The following is a 15,129-nucleotide window of genomic DNA, read 5'->3' as shown; positions in this document are numbered from 1 at the left end:
AGAGGCATTAGAAAGGATGTCTAATATACCGGTGGGCTCACAGGCAATGTTAGTCCAGGCAATTAAAGAACTAGGGCAAGGGTTAGAAAGCAGGCTGCAGCTACTCAGAGTCAGGTTTTAGCAGCTCTTGCACCCCTACAAGCGGCTACAACCAACAGTGGCAGGATTCCAGCCTCCCAACTCAAATGTTTTCGCTTTGGCAACCTTGGACATATTTGGAAGGAATGTACTGTGCCATCTGTTTGGGGCAATCAGTGTCGGTCCAATACCCACGCTGATAATGTCTGCCGCCGGCGATCGGGAAGTGGGAAGGCCAGCGCGAGGAGCCGCCGCGCCAGGACACAAATAGCAGCTGCCGGAACATCAGTGCTTCAACTTCCCTCCAGCCTGCCACAGTAGGGAGCCTCGGCCTGGACCTGGCAGCCTCAGTGACTGTGGATTTATTGACATCCCAGCCCTACAAAATTCCCACGGGAATTATTGGACCAGTGATAATAAATGGAAAAGCTGTGGGTGCAATAGTGTTGGGACATTCATCTGCTAGTCTAATGGGACTGTTTATTTTACCTGGAGTAATTGATGTGGACTATTCTGGTGAAATATATATCATGGCATATACGCTGGCACCACCAGCCAGAATTGATAAGGGACAGGGAATTGCACAATTGGTGCCACTACCGCAATATACCCATCAGTTGACACCATTGAAAAATCAATGACAGGGTACAGGTGGATTTGGTTCTACAGGAGGACTTACATTACATACTCTGGACTTAAACACTTGACCCGAGCAAACATTTGTTCTCAATTATAACGGAGAATCCCATCAATTAGAAGGGTTATTGGATACTGGAGCGGACTCAAGCATTGTTGCTCCACAGTATTGGCCCCAGGAATGGCCTTTGTTGCCTAGTATGGTTACTATTACAGGGGTGGGAGGTTTAACTTTAGTGAAAAAGTCTCCACAAATCCAGATTCAATTAGATGGGAAGGTCATCAGTTCTGTTTTGTCAATTGTCCCATTATCAGACAAGGTTCAATGTCTAATAGGGAGAGATATTTTGTCACAACTTGGTGTAATTTTGACCAGTGAGCACCCTTTAGAAGAGAGGCCATTGTTTGGATTTTCCCACTCCCACTTAAATGGATAATTCAGGAACCAGTATGGGTTGAACCGTGGCCTTTAAAAAGGGAAAGTCTGCAACAAGCTCATCAATTAGTGCTGGAACAATATCAACAAGGACATTTAAAGTTGTCAACAAGTCCTTGGAATACCCCTATTTTTGTTATAAAAAAGAAGTCTGGGAAATATCGGCTGCTGCATGACTTACGTGCAGAAAATGAACAAATGGAGCCAATGGGGGCACTACAACCTGGTTTGCCCAAGCCTGCAATGTTGCCAAAAGATTGGCCCTTGTTAATAATTGATTTAAAGGACTGTTTTTTCACTATCTCACTGCATGAACAGGATACTTGCAGATTTGCTTTTACCTTGTCTTCATTAAATCGAGCAGAACCAGACATGAGATTTGAATGGACAGTTTTACCACAAGGTATGTGTAATTCTCCTACCTTGTGCCAGCTTGATGTTGATAATGCTTTGCAGCCACTACGTGTTCAGTGGCCCACAACTATTATTTATCATTATATGGACCATATTCTTTTTGCTCAGTCACAACCTTTTCCAGATAAACAAGTTAAAGACATTCAAACACAACTACTTCAGAATGGACTGCTTGTTGCACCTGAGAAAATACAGCTGTCATCCCCATGGAAATATCTCGGGTGGACTGTAACTGAGCAGTATGTTGCCCCTCAGAAACTGTCATTAAACATGTCACTTCATACTGTTCATGATGCTCAGCGATTGCTAGGAGATTTACAATGGCTTAAACCTGTTGTGGGTATTCCTAATGAGCTTTTACAATCCTTACGACCTTTGTTAAAGGGTACTGATCCTACAGCACCTATACAGGTCACCAGTGAACAACAAGAAGCACTCAATAAAATAATGGACTGTATCCAGACAGGTGTTGTTCGTAGCTGAGATCCAGACTTGGACATTAACCTTACTGTATGGTTTGGACCTCAACATCTCATCGGTGCCTTAATGCAACAACAGAAGAAAACAGGGTAGATATGGGTATTAGAGTGGTTGTTGCCACCACTACTACAGAGACATACTTTAATTCAAAATATTGAAATTTTAGCAAATTGGATAAAACAAGGGCTGAAGCGATTGTGGCAAATTATGGGTGCAGATCCAGCTGAAATTCAGGTAGCAATAAAAAAGGACACTTTAGATTGGTATTTAATTCACAGTTCGACACTGCAAGAAGCATTGCTTGACAACAGCAGTGTGGGCAGTACTGAGGAAGTGCCTCGAATACCACTACGATGGATAGGCCAGCAGAATTGGATTGAGAAGCCCAAACGATCATTTGTGCCAACAGCAGGGGCATCAAGTGTGTTCACTGATGCTGGAAAGAAATCTCGTACAGCTGCTGCTATATGGCAAGATTCACAAGGACAATGGAACCATCATCCTATTCCAGCTCAAAAGGAGGATACATTACAAATTCTGGAATTAGTCGCTGTTGTTTGGGTTTTGGTGCAGTTTAAGGGTCCTGTTAATGTGGTAACTGATTCTTTATACGTTGCAGGAGTGAGTGACCGTATTGAAAATGCAGACATAAAGGAAGTAAGAAACCTTCGTTTATATGAACTGTTTTTGCAACTTCAAAGAGCAGTAAAATTGAGGATGGCTGCCTTTGCTATTATCCATATTTGTAGCCACAAATGGGATGTGGGTTTAGGAGAAGGAAATGCTAGGGCAGACCGATTGGTTTCACTGTCCCAAAATAGCCCTGTCCCATCACAGATATTAGCTAGAGAAGCTCATGCCATCTTTCACCAAAATGCAAAAAGTCTCCATCGGGAGTTTCAGATATCTTTAGAGGAGGCTCGGGCTATTGTCAAAGCATGTCCTATTTGTAGTTTTCATACTCAAGGCAGTGGATTGGGTCTTGGGGTAAACCCTAGAGGATTACAGGCTAATGAGTTGTGGCAAATGGATATTACTCATGTTGCAGAGTTTGGGAGAGTTAAATATGTACATGTCACCGTCGATACTTATAGTCATTACATCTGGGCTACAGCTCAATCTGGCGAGAAAGCACGGAATGTTGAGCGACATTTAGTAAATTGTTTTGCAGTCATGGGAGTTCTACGTTCTATTAAAACAGGCAATGGACCTGCTTATTGTAGTAGTAGAATTAAGCAGGTGATGCAATCATGGGGAATCAAACACATAACAGGGATTCCACATTCCCCCACAAGTCAGGCAATAGTAGAACGAGCAAATGGTACCTTAAAACAATATCCAAATAAATGTAGGGAGATCAAAGATCCACAAGAACCATTATTGCGTTGTTTATTTCTTTCAAATTTTCTGTGTATTTTTGGAAACAGTGATTTGCCTGCAGCAATGCATCATAGTGCACCTGAAGCAGAGAAAACTCAAAGTCCAATATGGGTTCGCTATAAAGATCCAAAAACAGGTCTGTGGGGAGGTCCCAGCAAGGTACTGTATTGGGGACATGGTTATCTTTGTGTGTCTACCCCCAGAGGGCCTGTCTGGGTGCTGGCCGATGGACTAAACCCGCTGATCCCAGTGATTTACCTTCAGCTGATCCAGAAAATTCAGCAGATACTTCTCGCTCTCTACCATCAACATAGAGATGAGACCCTGATGAACTCTCACATGCAAATCTTGTGTACAGTACCAAATTGTGAATGTTATCCTTTTGTATGTTCCATTTGTAAAGTGTGTAAAGAAAAGTGGTAGACACATTCTAAGTGGGGTCGATCGCCAAGAGGGATTTGTACAGAGTGTTACAAGTTTGAAAGAAATTTGACTGAGATTGCATTACAGGAAGGTGTGCAAACAGGACAATTTGAAAAAGGATCTGATCGATGGTGGGAGATTTATGCTTTTGGGATAAATCCGGAAAATTATTGTTATCATCCTAATGCCCCTTTACCATATATTATTGAAATAATTGCAATACGTTGTCGCAAAACACTGACAAAAGTCAGGTGTGATATTCCAGGGGTAAAAAATAAAAATTGGGAGCAATTCTTAAAACGGCAGTCTCGAGAAAAAGGGTCTTTCCTTGAAAGTTATCCCTGCTGCCGAGAAGATGGAACACCCCATGGTTCGATGCAACCGAATCGACGGGTGAGGGAGAGGGGTAAAAGAAAAGGGAAGCAAGATCTCACATGGGATCCAGCCAAGATGCTGGCCGAACTGCCGCAATCCTTTTAAAGTCCTTAAAGGGCTATCTCTGATCAGGTTGTTGTGGTGGTTTACCATGATAAAAAGAAATGAAGGGTGTTTGATTGACGTGGATGAAAGAGAAAATATGTGGGTAATGTGGGTTAATCAAACTGGACAGGATAATTTTTGCCTTCCAATGGCTACTCCTTCAGATCCTTTTAGAACTTGTTTAGTGGGCGCACCTTTAGATGATTCACTCAATGCCACGATGTTTAAAAACTGGACAAAGAATTGGAAAACACCCAAGGAAGCAAACAAAACATTATGTGAAATTCCATCAGGTAAATTCAGGATCAATATCTGTGACATAGGTTTAATTCCAGCAAATCCCATTGGTACTCAAAATTGGTACACTGCTACAGGTTTAAATGTTACTGGGTCAGAGCCACGAGAGTTAAGACTGTTAGGCTCAGCCCCTAGCAATTATTGTTTAACTTTTGTCAATTGGGCTAGGAACAATCATGCAAAAAGGTCTCATGGGCCAAATGGTACCAATGTTTCTCCACAAAATTTGCTATATTTGCAAAATAATGATGCATACTGTTGCAATTGGTCTCACAAAGTAAATTCTAGCAGTACACCTCTATAATTACCACCTGGTATTTTTCTAATTTGTGGAGATCGTGCATGGCAAGGACTGCCAGCAAACACTTATGGAGGGCCTTGTTATTTTGGGAAATTGACACTGTTTGCACCCACAATACAGCAACTATTAGGAGCCAATAGAACCAGGTTACGAACAAAAAGAAGTGTGTTCCAATTGGGACCAGAATGCAAAGATCAGGTTGAACTTTGGGAACGTCCTACAGTGAATTGTGTCATCTGTTTTTACACCTGGAGTATCTAGTGCTCAAGCCTTAACACAGTTACGACAACTGGCATGTTGGACAGGAAAACAGTTTAACATTACATCAAAGGTTTGTCTGATTTTCTTTTGGATATGAAGAGTGTTAGGCATACTGTATTGCAGAATAGAGCTGCTATTGACTTTTTGCACAGGGCCATGGCTGTGAAGACTTTGATAGAATGTGTTGCATGAATCTTTCTGACCATTCAGTGTCTATTCATGCTCGTCTTCAACAACTACAGAACAATACGAAAAAATTAACCATGGAAACAAATCCATTAGAGGAATGGCTTCAATCCCTAGGTCTCACAGGATGGTTAAAAAATTTGGCACAAATGGCAATTGTTATATTGATCATTGTGATTGTGTTACTGTTTATTCCTTGCATACTGCAATGCTTGCAAAACATGGTAAAGAAGGCTACTTCTACAGTTTTGTTAGTACAAAAAGAAAACAGGAGAATTATAGAGGAATGGCTAGCTAGCAAAGGTCATGTTCCCATGCAGCAGTTAGCTGGGAAAGAATTAGACAGTAGAGTTCGGTTAGTGTGAGATGTTGCAAAGTCAGGAAGACCTTAGTGATAACTGTTAACTGAGAACAGGACGCTGTGATCAGAAGAATGTGAACTCAGCATAGATGAGCGATCACAGGAATGTGGAATTAGGTGGAGATGACCTTAAATGAAAATATCCAATAACGAGCTTGCTTTGGCACTATGTATGAGCCTAATTAGTGATGCTATATAAGTGGTTTTAGAGTTACCAATAAATGAGACTTGCTGATCATTCATGTTGAGTGCTGCGCTTCTTCTGCCGAAATTATCAGAACTGCACAATGGAATAGATGACTGCTTGGTAAAGAGATTAACATACTTACAAAATTATGAAGGTGGCCCTTTTTAATGTCAGTTACATTTGGTAGGTTATTCCTTTGCTGGAAGGAGCTGTTTCCCCAGTGGTCAGGCCCAGCATGTCTATAATTGTGCTGAGGCCGCTAAGTACTACTACTGATACTGCTACTACTACAACTACTATAACTACAACAGGCGCTGCTCATGGTGCCCATGGTCTGGGGAGCTGCTGTATGTTGACCCTGCTATTGCCTCACTCTGTGTGCTGCAGCTGCTGCTCTCCAGAGACCAAGATGGCAGAGACTGTTGGTATGCTTCATGTTGGGGGCTCCTGTGGTTGCTGGCCCCTGGAGGTGGAGCGTGCAGAGGCAGATTCTGATGGCCTCAGATTCTGTGTAACCACAGGAAGGCTCCAGCCCTGAGTGGGCTTGGGTCATGGCTTGGGCCATTGAACTCAGGCTCACAAGTGCAGGCTCTAAGGCCAAGCGGGACGGCCAAGGGCTCCCCAGGCCTCGGCCATGCCAGAGCAGTGCCACCAGCCCCCAAAGAGCAGACAGGCTCTGCCAAGCATAGCCTGGGCACTGCCCCCAGCCCAGGGGCACCCGACTCTTTGGCCTTATACCCGTGCGGATGGTGGCCCCGCTCTGGCCGCAGACGCAGCAGTGCTGGAATGAGCCAGGCAGCCCCATCAGCGGCAGCCTTGGGGCCTCCCCAGGCAGCCGCAGGGCTGTGGGCAGGGCGCAGGATGGGGCTGCTGCTGGCTCTCAGCCCACAGAGCCAGCTGGTGGAAGAGGCTCCTGTGCCAGAGGCTCCACGGAGCTGCTGGGAGCCAGACTTTGTCCCACAGCCGGCTGCATGGCTGGCCTTTCTTTGTGGGAGTCTGGCCTCTACTTTGGAGGGCAGTGGAATGCTGGACTCGATGCCCAATGTGGCTGGCGGAACATTAAGATGCATTGAGATATGTTGGTGGATGGATAAGACATCGGGCGATGACCAGGATGTGTCATCCAGCAATGGTGCATCCCTGTGCCTGGGCCCCTCTGCACTTGATGTTCTCCTGCTGCTTCTGTCACGGTGACTCCGCGACCGGACGGATCCATCTGAGGCCTGACCTGATGGCGAGAGCGGCTTCGCCTGCGGTCAGGCCCAGCACACCTGGAATGGACCCTATCCTCAAGGTCCATGGAGCTGCTGTGTCTTGCTCTTGGTGTGCTTGGGCTGCCACTGTCTGCCAAGGATGAGGCTGCACACTGGGGGCTGCTGTGGCTGCTGGTCCCTGGAGATGGAGAGCCAGACCAGATGTCACTGGGCTGCTGGAGCTGGTGATGATGGCCTCAGTTTCTGAGAGGCCCCAAGAAGACTCCAGTCCTGACTGGCTGGTTAGGTTGGGGCCATTGACCTCCAGCTCATCCCTGGAGACTGTAAGCCGCCAAGTGCAACAGGGAGCAGGAGGGCTCTGATGGCAGAGAGCAAGGTGAGGGCAAAGCAGCCCCTCTCACAGCCTGGCCCAGGGGCTGTCGGGGTGGCCAGCGTGGGGCCCAGAGCAGAGGCCAAAGGAGGCAGGAGCTGCTCAGCCAGGCCAGGGCAGGGAACCTCCTTCCTCCTCAAGTGGGGCCCAGCTGGGCCAGGGGGCAGCTGTTGGGAGCCCCGTGCCCGCAATGGCCGCTGTTCTCCAAGGCCTCCAGCCCTGCCCATCAGCCAGGCACGCAGGCAGGGACAGAGCAGCTCTTGGAGTCGATGCTGCGGGCTGAGAGCCCCACAGAGCTGCTGACGCCGGCTGCCATTGTGTCTGTCCCCTGCAGCATGCCTGCTGTGTCACCGTGCTGAAGCTGACCCCTGTGCTTCTCCAGGCCCTGGCAAGTGCCCCTGTGCTGCTCCTGTGCTGTCCAGGGCACCCACGGGCGTTGCTCGCGCCTGAGGGCGACCAGAACCAGCGGGGAGTGTGACAGCTCTGCTGCTCTGGGCTCAGCTGTCAGGCCAAGCCCCCGGGGCTGGGGGCAGTGTCCTTTTGGGCTTGGCAGAGCCCGTAGGCTCCTGGAGGGCTGGGGGCAATGCTGCGGCCCAGCCTGGCCCAGGCCTGGGAGGCCTTTGACATTGCTGATTGCCTTCACAGCCACCAGGGCTGAGCCAGAGCTCAATGGCCCCAGCCTGACCGGACAGTCTGGACTGGAGCCTTCCCGTGGCTCCCCGGAACCCGAGAGCATCAGCGCCAGCTCGGAAACACTGCCTAGCCGGGTTTGTCAATATTTTTTCCTGTTAGATCCCTTAAAGGATTTAAAAGGTAAGGTTGCTTGGCAACTTCTTCAAGGAACAAATATGACACGATTCTTTTCAAGAAAGGGTTTATTAGTTTGGGTTCAGTTTCCCTATGGAATTCTTATGCTTCCTTAGACGATCCAGAAATTAATGAAAATCTAACATATTCCTAGGAGAAGTTTTTGAATCCACTACTTGCAGAAGTCTCTAAATTCATTGTTTCTCTTAAACACTTCCCTTACATCTAGTTAGCTAGCTGCTCCTGTAACAGAGAGAGATGCAGTGGTTTACTTGGCTGGACATCACAACATCATGTTACACACACCAGTATACCAACACCCATTTGTTCCCTGACAGTTCCAAAGTTTCAGGCTCTTCTGGAGGTCCTGAATTAATTTTGCATGCACATCCATAGCCGTGTTCCCTCCCCATGCTCAGCATTCAGCCACAGTTACCAGGGAGCCAATGTTCCATACTCACCTCAAGCAATAAATCTACATATGTCTTCCCAACCCACTTTGTCTTCACTGAGCTCTACAGATCTACAAAATAACTTTAGGCCCTGTGCACAAAAGAAAACACAACACCAATCAATAGGGTTCAACCCTTCTGATTCGGCTGCTGCTCCCAACAATCATGAATGAACAACACGATAAAGTCAGAAGCTCTATCCTCCACGTCCCTCCTATTCTCTTGCCCCCCACCACATGTTGGCTCCAGCAGAAATGTTCCCTACTGCAGCCTGGTGTACTAAGAAAAATGAAAGGCAGCAGCTGTCTCCCTGAACATGCTGCAATCTAAATTGCAGTGAAACAGCAGCTCTTGCATTAAATGCTCAGCAGCAGGATCCCACAGCTGGCCCCAGAAGCGCTGCCTGCCAGGGGCTGAGATCTCCATTCTGACACACCCTGCAAATCAGACGGGCTGGAAGATTGCAGGGCAGTAACTGTATGAACACAGCCATACATTTCATCCGCGTTATCTAGCAAGTCTCAAGAAACAAACGTCATTTAAGCCTGTCTTGAGACTATATTCTACAAAATAGAACAAGCAATTGTTTTGGTGGCCTGTGTAATTTTTGGGGGCTGTGTATGTTTTCTTTTGTTGTTGTTGTCTTTGTTTTTAAATCGAAAATTCACTGGCTTCAGAAGAGCAAGCCCCAGATTCATTAGGATGAAGAACCGCACGGACGTATGTGGCTGACAAGAACACTCGGCATGTCTAACAGTAACACCAGAAAGACAGGAAAAAGTTAAAGGAGATAGACCTACCTGAAAGGTTTCCAAATGTCTCGCTAACCTGTCTAGTGACTATTTTTCTGCTAAGCTCTAAACGTTCCTATAGCTATGAGGTAATTATCTGAAAGAAAGGAAAGGCAGAAAGCTGCTCAGCCTTTATTTTTTACCAGGACTGTCTCATGGGATTCTACCACAACTTTGACCACAAGAAAGGATGGCAAATTTTGACTACAGAGCATTCATAACCAGGCAGCATTTTTTCCTCCTTACTCAAGTCCAGTAAGGGTTTAAAAGGGAAAAATATACAAAAGGGGACTGAAGAAGTTGTGTCGTACCTCTTTAGGCATTCGTCATCTATGGAGAAGAAGAAAACTCTAGCACTTTCTGTGCGTGGTAGAGAAAGAACCCTAGACAAGTACAAAGGGGTTTTAGCATCCTAAAAGGTCCTATCAAATCCCATGGGCACGAGTTAGAGCTGTAGTGCCTCAGAGAAATGGGATACACGGAAGAGCTTTCCTGCATAGTATGCAAATAAAGCCTTCTATAAAAAGACCCCACGTTTGACACAAAAACTGACTGTGTCTTTGCCTTGTGGCCAAACTCAGTTTGGGGTTGGCCAAACCAAAACAACCCAGTCCATTTCTTGTGCTCAGCTTCTCTCTCTTCACATTCAACTTCACATCCAATGGGCTGCTGGGACTCTGGACTCCACACAGCACCAGTGGTTTTCCAAGATGACTTTCCTTGCTCAGAGGTGTGCAGTGTCAGTTTCCCATTTCCTCAGTGCTGCCACTAATATTCCCACAGCATCCAACTACTACAGCCAAGTAGACAACAAATACAAATGGAACTTGCCTTTCTTGGTGCTTTGCAATTTCTGACATCATCAGCACCCTCAGAAGTGATGTCTTGGAAATGTGAATCCTCTTGCCACGTGACTTTTTCCGGTTTTATCGTTCCAAGTATGTGAGGCCCTGCAAAACCAGCAGCAAAAGAGAAAGAAAGCCAAAACCAGATTATTTCTCTGCTTGCCAGGAAAAATTCCTTCTTTCAAGTGAAATATTTATACCGGGAAAGACAGATTTAGGAAGGACAGAATCTTCTCCTCCCTGATTTCCTGAGCTGTAGCTCTGCTCCAGGATCTTCCACTTTCTTCTAGGCATCTCCTATGTATTCGTAAATATTTATCATTGCATCCAGAAGACAGTGAATAGCTCCTGAATACAGCACAAGTGTGCTGGGCTTGTTGCTTTGTGTTGTTGCATTTTAATATTTTGGATAACTCGGCACGGTTTCCTTTCATTCCTACCTGACTGTGACTTGATTAAATATTCCTTCATCTTCATTTCATAAGGCCTCACTTTATCTGAGGTTAGGACACCCCAATGATCCTTCAGTGTCATTCAGCTTCCTTTTTCTGAAGGTCCAGGAATAGAATTTGGTAACTAACAGAATGTTCATGGAGCTTGGGGTCAACTCCAGGATTTTGCTCCTCCCTCTACCTTAACACCCATTTTCCTTAAAATCCTCTTGGGCTCTAGGTAACTTGGTATGACTGCTGTGTCACCTTTTTCCTTGTTTGAGAAGTTTAGGGCACAACAAGAAGCTTTTTCACCACTCTGCAAAAATCCCAATGCCTTCTCAAGGCGTGCACCTCGAAATTCCTGAGATGCAAGCAGGAGTTACCTCTCATTAATCTCCCACAACCTTGGCAAGTAGAAATGAAGATCAAAATACTTCTGCATAATTACTAACTTCTGCTGCTGAAAATCCTCTGGATTTAATCCTCTGGATTAAAATCCTCTGACCTTCTTCACACCATATTGCTCTACAGTGCCTGCCAGAAGCTGTTCCTTAGAAATGGCTCCGTTAGGAGGGTTCTGCTGTTACCTTCTTTGATGCCCAACTCCTCTGTGTCTTCAAAGAAGGAAAACTTGAAAGCACTCGACTCCTGAGTTCCGTCGTTTTCAGGCAAAGGTCCCAGACCTTCGTCTGGGGCAGAGTCCTGCGCATCCTCTTGGTCCCAGGCTATTTCCACAGTCTTTTCCGGTTTGACCTTTGAAGGTCCAAGCAAGTCTTTTAAATCAGCAGCAGTGTCGCAGTCGATTTCTCCAGACACTTGAGGCAATGTCTCACTCTCTTCCTTCTCCCTCTGCTTTACTGAAGAAAGGCTTTACTGAAATGAGATTGATCAAGGATAGCAACACAGCCCACGGCCTTTTCAAAGACAGCTTCCCTAAGAGCCACCTTGCTCGTCATGTCTCCCTAAACGTATCCAAGCCATTAAGGACTGGTTCACTTTCAAGGGGAAGCAGTGGGGAAATATCTGTCTAAAGGCAGCAATGAGTGTCCTTTTTAATTAGCTATGTCCTCAGGTGGCTTTTCCCTTCACAATACATGGTAACATAGAAATCAAGGATCATAGAAATGCCAAGAGCTAATCTGGGTTTTCCACAGACCTGCAAATCTCAAGGTCCCTGTACTGACCCTTCTCACCTTCACTTACAGCCACAAACAGAGGGACTAGAAAGAGAAGATGACACTACGTGCTGCTGTTAGAGGTCCGAGTTGAGGCCCGACGTGGCTGGCGGGAGCGGTTGCTCCAGCGTGACGTCCCCGACGGTGTCCCCCTGCGCCTGGGCCTCTCAGCACTGGCTGCTGTCCTCCTGCTCCCGTCCTGCCGACTCCTGGACCGGACAGGTCGGTTTGAGGCCCGACGTTGCAGGGGGGAGCAGCTACGTCTGGGGGACGTCCCCGAGGATGTCTCCCTTTGCCTGGGCCTCTCAGCATTTGCTGCTGTCCTCCTGTTCCTGTCCTGGAGACCGCTGGACTGGACAGGTCGATTCGAGACTTGATGTGGTAGTCGGGAGCGGCTGCGTCTGGGGGCTGCCTGCGATGGTGCCTCCCTTTGCCTGGGCCTCTCTGCCCTCGATGTTGTGCTGCTGCTCCTGTCTCGGCGACTCCTCGACCGGGCAGGTGGACTCTGGGCCTGAGCTTCCTGGCGGGATCGGCTGAGTCTGGGGGCTGCCCGCGATGGTGTCTGCCTTTGCCTGGGCCTCTCTGTCCTTGATGTTGTCCTGCTGCTCTGGTCACAGTGACTCCTTGACCAGACAGGTGGACTTAAGGCCCGAGCTTGACAGCAGGGGCAGCTGCATCTGGGGGAAGCCTGCGATGGTGTGTCCCTGGGCCTGGGCCTCTCAGCCCTTGGTCTTGTCCCGCTGCTCCTGTCACGGCGACTCCGTGACCGGACGGGTCTATCTGTGGCCCGACTCTGCTGGCGAGAGTGGCTTCGCCTGCGGTCAGGCCCAGCACACCTGGAATGGACCCTGTCCTCAGGGCCCATGGAGCTGCTGTGTCTTGGCCTTGATGTGCTTGGGCTGCTGCTGTCTGCCAAGGATGAGGCTGCATGCTGGGGGCTGCTGTGGCTGCTGGCCTCTGGAGATGGAGAACGGGGAGCCAGAGCCAATGACACCGGGCTGCTGGTGGGGCTGATGGCCTCAGATTCTGAGAGGCCCTGAGAAGATTCCAGTCCTGACTGTCCGGTCAGGCTGGGGCCATTGAGCTCTGGCTCCTCCGTGGCAGCTGTAAGAGCAAACAGGAATGTCCGAGGCCTGCCAGGCCTGAAGCAGGCCATGCCCGACCAGAGCACTGCCCCCAGCCCTCCAGGAGCTCATGGGCTTTGCCGTGCCCAGCCTGGGCACTGGCCCCAGCCCAGGGACACCCGCCTGCTTTGCCTCATACCCGTGCCGAGACCAGCACAGCTCTCACACTCCCAGTGGGTTGTCCTCACTGTCAGGCCAGAGCAGCGCCTGTGGGTGCCCTCAGCAGCACAGGAGGAGCACAAGAGCAGCTCCCAGGGCCTGGGAAAACAAACGGGTTGATGGCACTGAAGACAAAGTGTCCCAGCACGGGATTGTGCAGCCCAGCACCACTGGCTCCTTCTGCTTTGAGCCCTTCCTGAGACACAGGTTCCCTGCAGAGCCCCGGGTGCAGCTTCCCAACTCACCCCTCTTCCTCTGCCTCCTCCCTGCCTCCTGGGAGGGAAGGAAACCCAGGAGTCCAACACATTTTTTTGCTTGACGGAAAAGCAGCGTGGCAAAATACTACAGAAAATGGGAAGAGCTGATGAGGACAGGGTGGCAGGGACTGCCCCTTGCAATGCTGGAGGGAGTGCCCGGAGCCACTCACCAGGCAGAAGATGTGGGCATAGAGCCCGTATTTCTCCTGTTTGTCGCCGCAGGTGTCCGGGTCAGCCTCTGCACGGCGACACAGCAGGCATGCTGCAGGGGACAGACACAATGGCAGCCGGCGTCAGCAGCTCTGTGGGGCTCTCAGCCCGCAGCATCGGCCCCAAGGGCTGCTCTGTCCCTGCCTGCGTGCCTGCCTGATGGGCAGGGCTGGAGGCCTTGGAGAGCAGCGGCCATTGCGGGCACGGGGCTCCCAACAGCTGCCCCCTGGCCCAGCTGGGCCCCACTTGAGGAGGAAGGAGGCTGCCAGCCCTGGCCTGGCTGAGCAGCTCCTGCCTCCTTTGGCCTCTGCTCTGGGCCCCACGCTGGCCACCCCGACAGCCCCTGGGCCAGGCTGTGAGAGGGGCTGCTTTGCCCTCACCTTGCTCTCTGCCATCAGAGCCCTCCTGCTCCCTGTCGCACATGGCGGCTGTCAGCGCTGAGTCCCTGTCCAGGAACGCTGCTGTCTCTGCCAGGTGCTGGTCCTCTCTCTGTGGGAGGAAGAAAAGTGATGGGAGTTTGGAGAACAGGCCCAGAGCTACGAGGGTGCTACTCCCTGGTCAGCCCTGCGTGAGCCCTGCTCCTGTCCGCCTTCTGCTCCCGTCGTCGCGCTGAGGAACACCGCCGTCTCCTCTGGATATTCCTCTGCTGATTCTGGGAAGGGAGAGGCAGGTGAGCCTGCAGCACAGGCCCAGAGGCCCGAGGTGTGGGGCCCCTCTGGTCCCTGGGCAGCTGCTTCCCTGCCTTACCTTCTCCTCCCGTTGCCAGGTCGCACTGACACACGGCCTGAGCCCAGCCTTCCCTTTTGGGGCTTTGGCCACTCTGACATCAGCATCTTGCTCCCAAGATTCACGCAGCCATGGCCTCACATGCCCGGCAGCCACTTGAGGCCACCCCCTTGGCAACCGAGGTTCTGACATGGTTCCAAGCCTTTGGTCAGCACGGAACCAGGCCAGAGACTCCTGCAGCAAGTCCAGGGTCCAATCCCAGGCTCCAGGGCAGCCATCGAGGGTGGCACTGTAGGCACAAAGGTGCTGTTCAGGCACGGCCACCCCAGGGCTCCTGCCCCTGGCAGTCGGTTGCCCAGAGAGCTTGTGCAGAGTCTCTTGCACTGCACAGATTCCAAACCTGCTCTTGGTGCACTGACATGTTCCTCTAGACCTCTCGGCAATAAACTGAGATGAACCTGATTTCATGCCCGTGCTGATCACTGTTGGGAACAGTGTTTATCAAGCTGGGGACCACGTCAGCTGCCTCCCAACCGCAATTCACCTGTCATCTAATAATCTAATAACTTTGACATTTTGTATTAAAAATTCAGTATTAAGTATTAGTATTAAGCTCCCGAGAAACATCATCTTTTACACTGACTC

General features: G+C 49.2%; 1 protein-coding gene and 1 long non-coding RNA gene across 3 annotated transcripts; both read right to left on the bottom strand.

Moving 5' to 3' along the window:
• Window positions 1–8,361: 8,361 nt before the first annotated feature.
• LOC111942186 (uncharacterized) lies at window positions 8,362–10,504 on the bottom strand. Its single transcript, XR_015274961.1, has 5 exons — window positions 10,386–10,504; window positions 9,866–9,937; window positions 9,564–9,651; window positions 8,773–8,854; window positions 8,362–8,554 (listed from the first exon to the last, which is right to left on the bottom strand). It is a non-coding gene; the product is annotated as an uncharacterized LOC111942186 (long non-coding RNA).
• A 270-nt stretch (window positions 10,505–10,774) lies between these two features.
• On the bottom strand, window positions 10,775–14,854 carry LOC111944024 (uncharacterized). Of its 2 annotated transcripts, XM_086845859.1 has the most exons (7): window positions 14,506–14,854; window positions 14,139–14,410; window positions 13,719–13,810; window positions 13,537–13,633; window positions 13,272–13,390; window positions 12,027–13,112; window positions 11,421–11,706 (listed from the first exon to the last, which is right to left on the bottom strand). In XM_086845859.1, exons 2-5 carry the CDS (start codon window positions 14,179–14,181, stop codon window positions 13,323–13,325), a joined length of 300 nt encoding a protein of 99 aa, XP_086701985.1. In that variant the 5' UTR covers window positions 14,182–14,410; window positions 14,506–14,854; the 3' UTR covers window positions 11,421–11,706; window positions 12,027–13,112; window positions 13,272–13,322. The 2 variants fall into 2 exon arrangements, with proteins under 2 accessions (XP_086701983.1, XP_086701985.1); XM_086845857.1 differs by lacking the exons at window positions 13,537–13,633; window positions 13,719–13,810; window positions 14,139–14,410; window positions 14,506–14,854 and having other exon boundaries at window positions 10,775–13,112; window positions 13,272–13,429.
• Between the last annotated feature and the right edge of the window lie 275 nt (window positions 14,855–15,129).

This window comes from Cyanistes caeruleus, chromosome 11, assembly GCF_971803275.1.
Source record: "Cyanistes caeruleus chromosome 11, bCyaCae1.hap1.1, whole genome shotgun sequence".
In the NCBI taxonomy this organism is placed as follows: domain Eukaryota; kingdom Metazoa; phylum Chordata; class Aves; order Passeriformes; family Paridae; genus Cyanistes; species Cyanistes caeruleus.
This window is presented reverse-complemented; position numbering and strand designations above follow the sequence as displayed.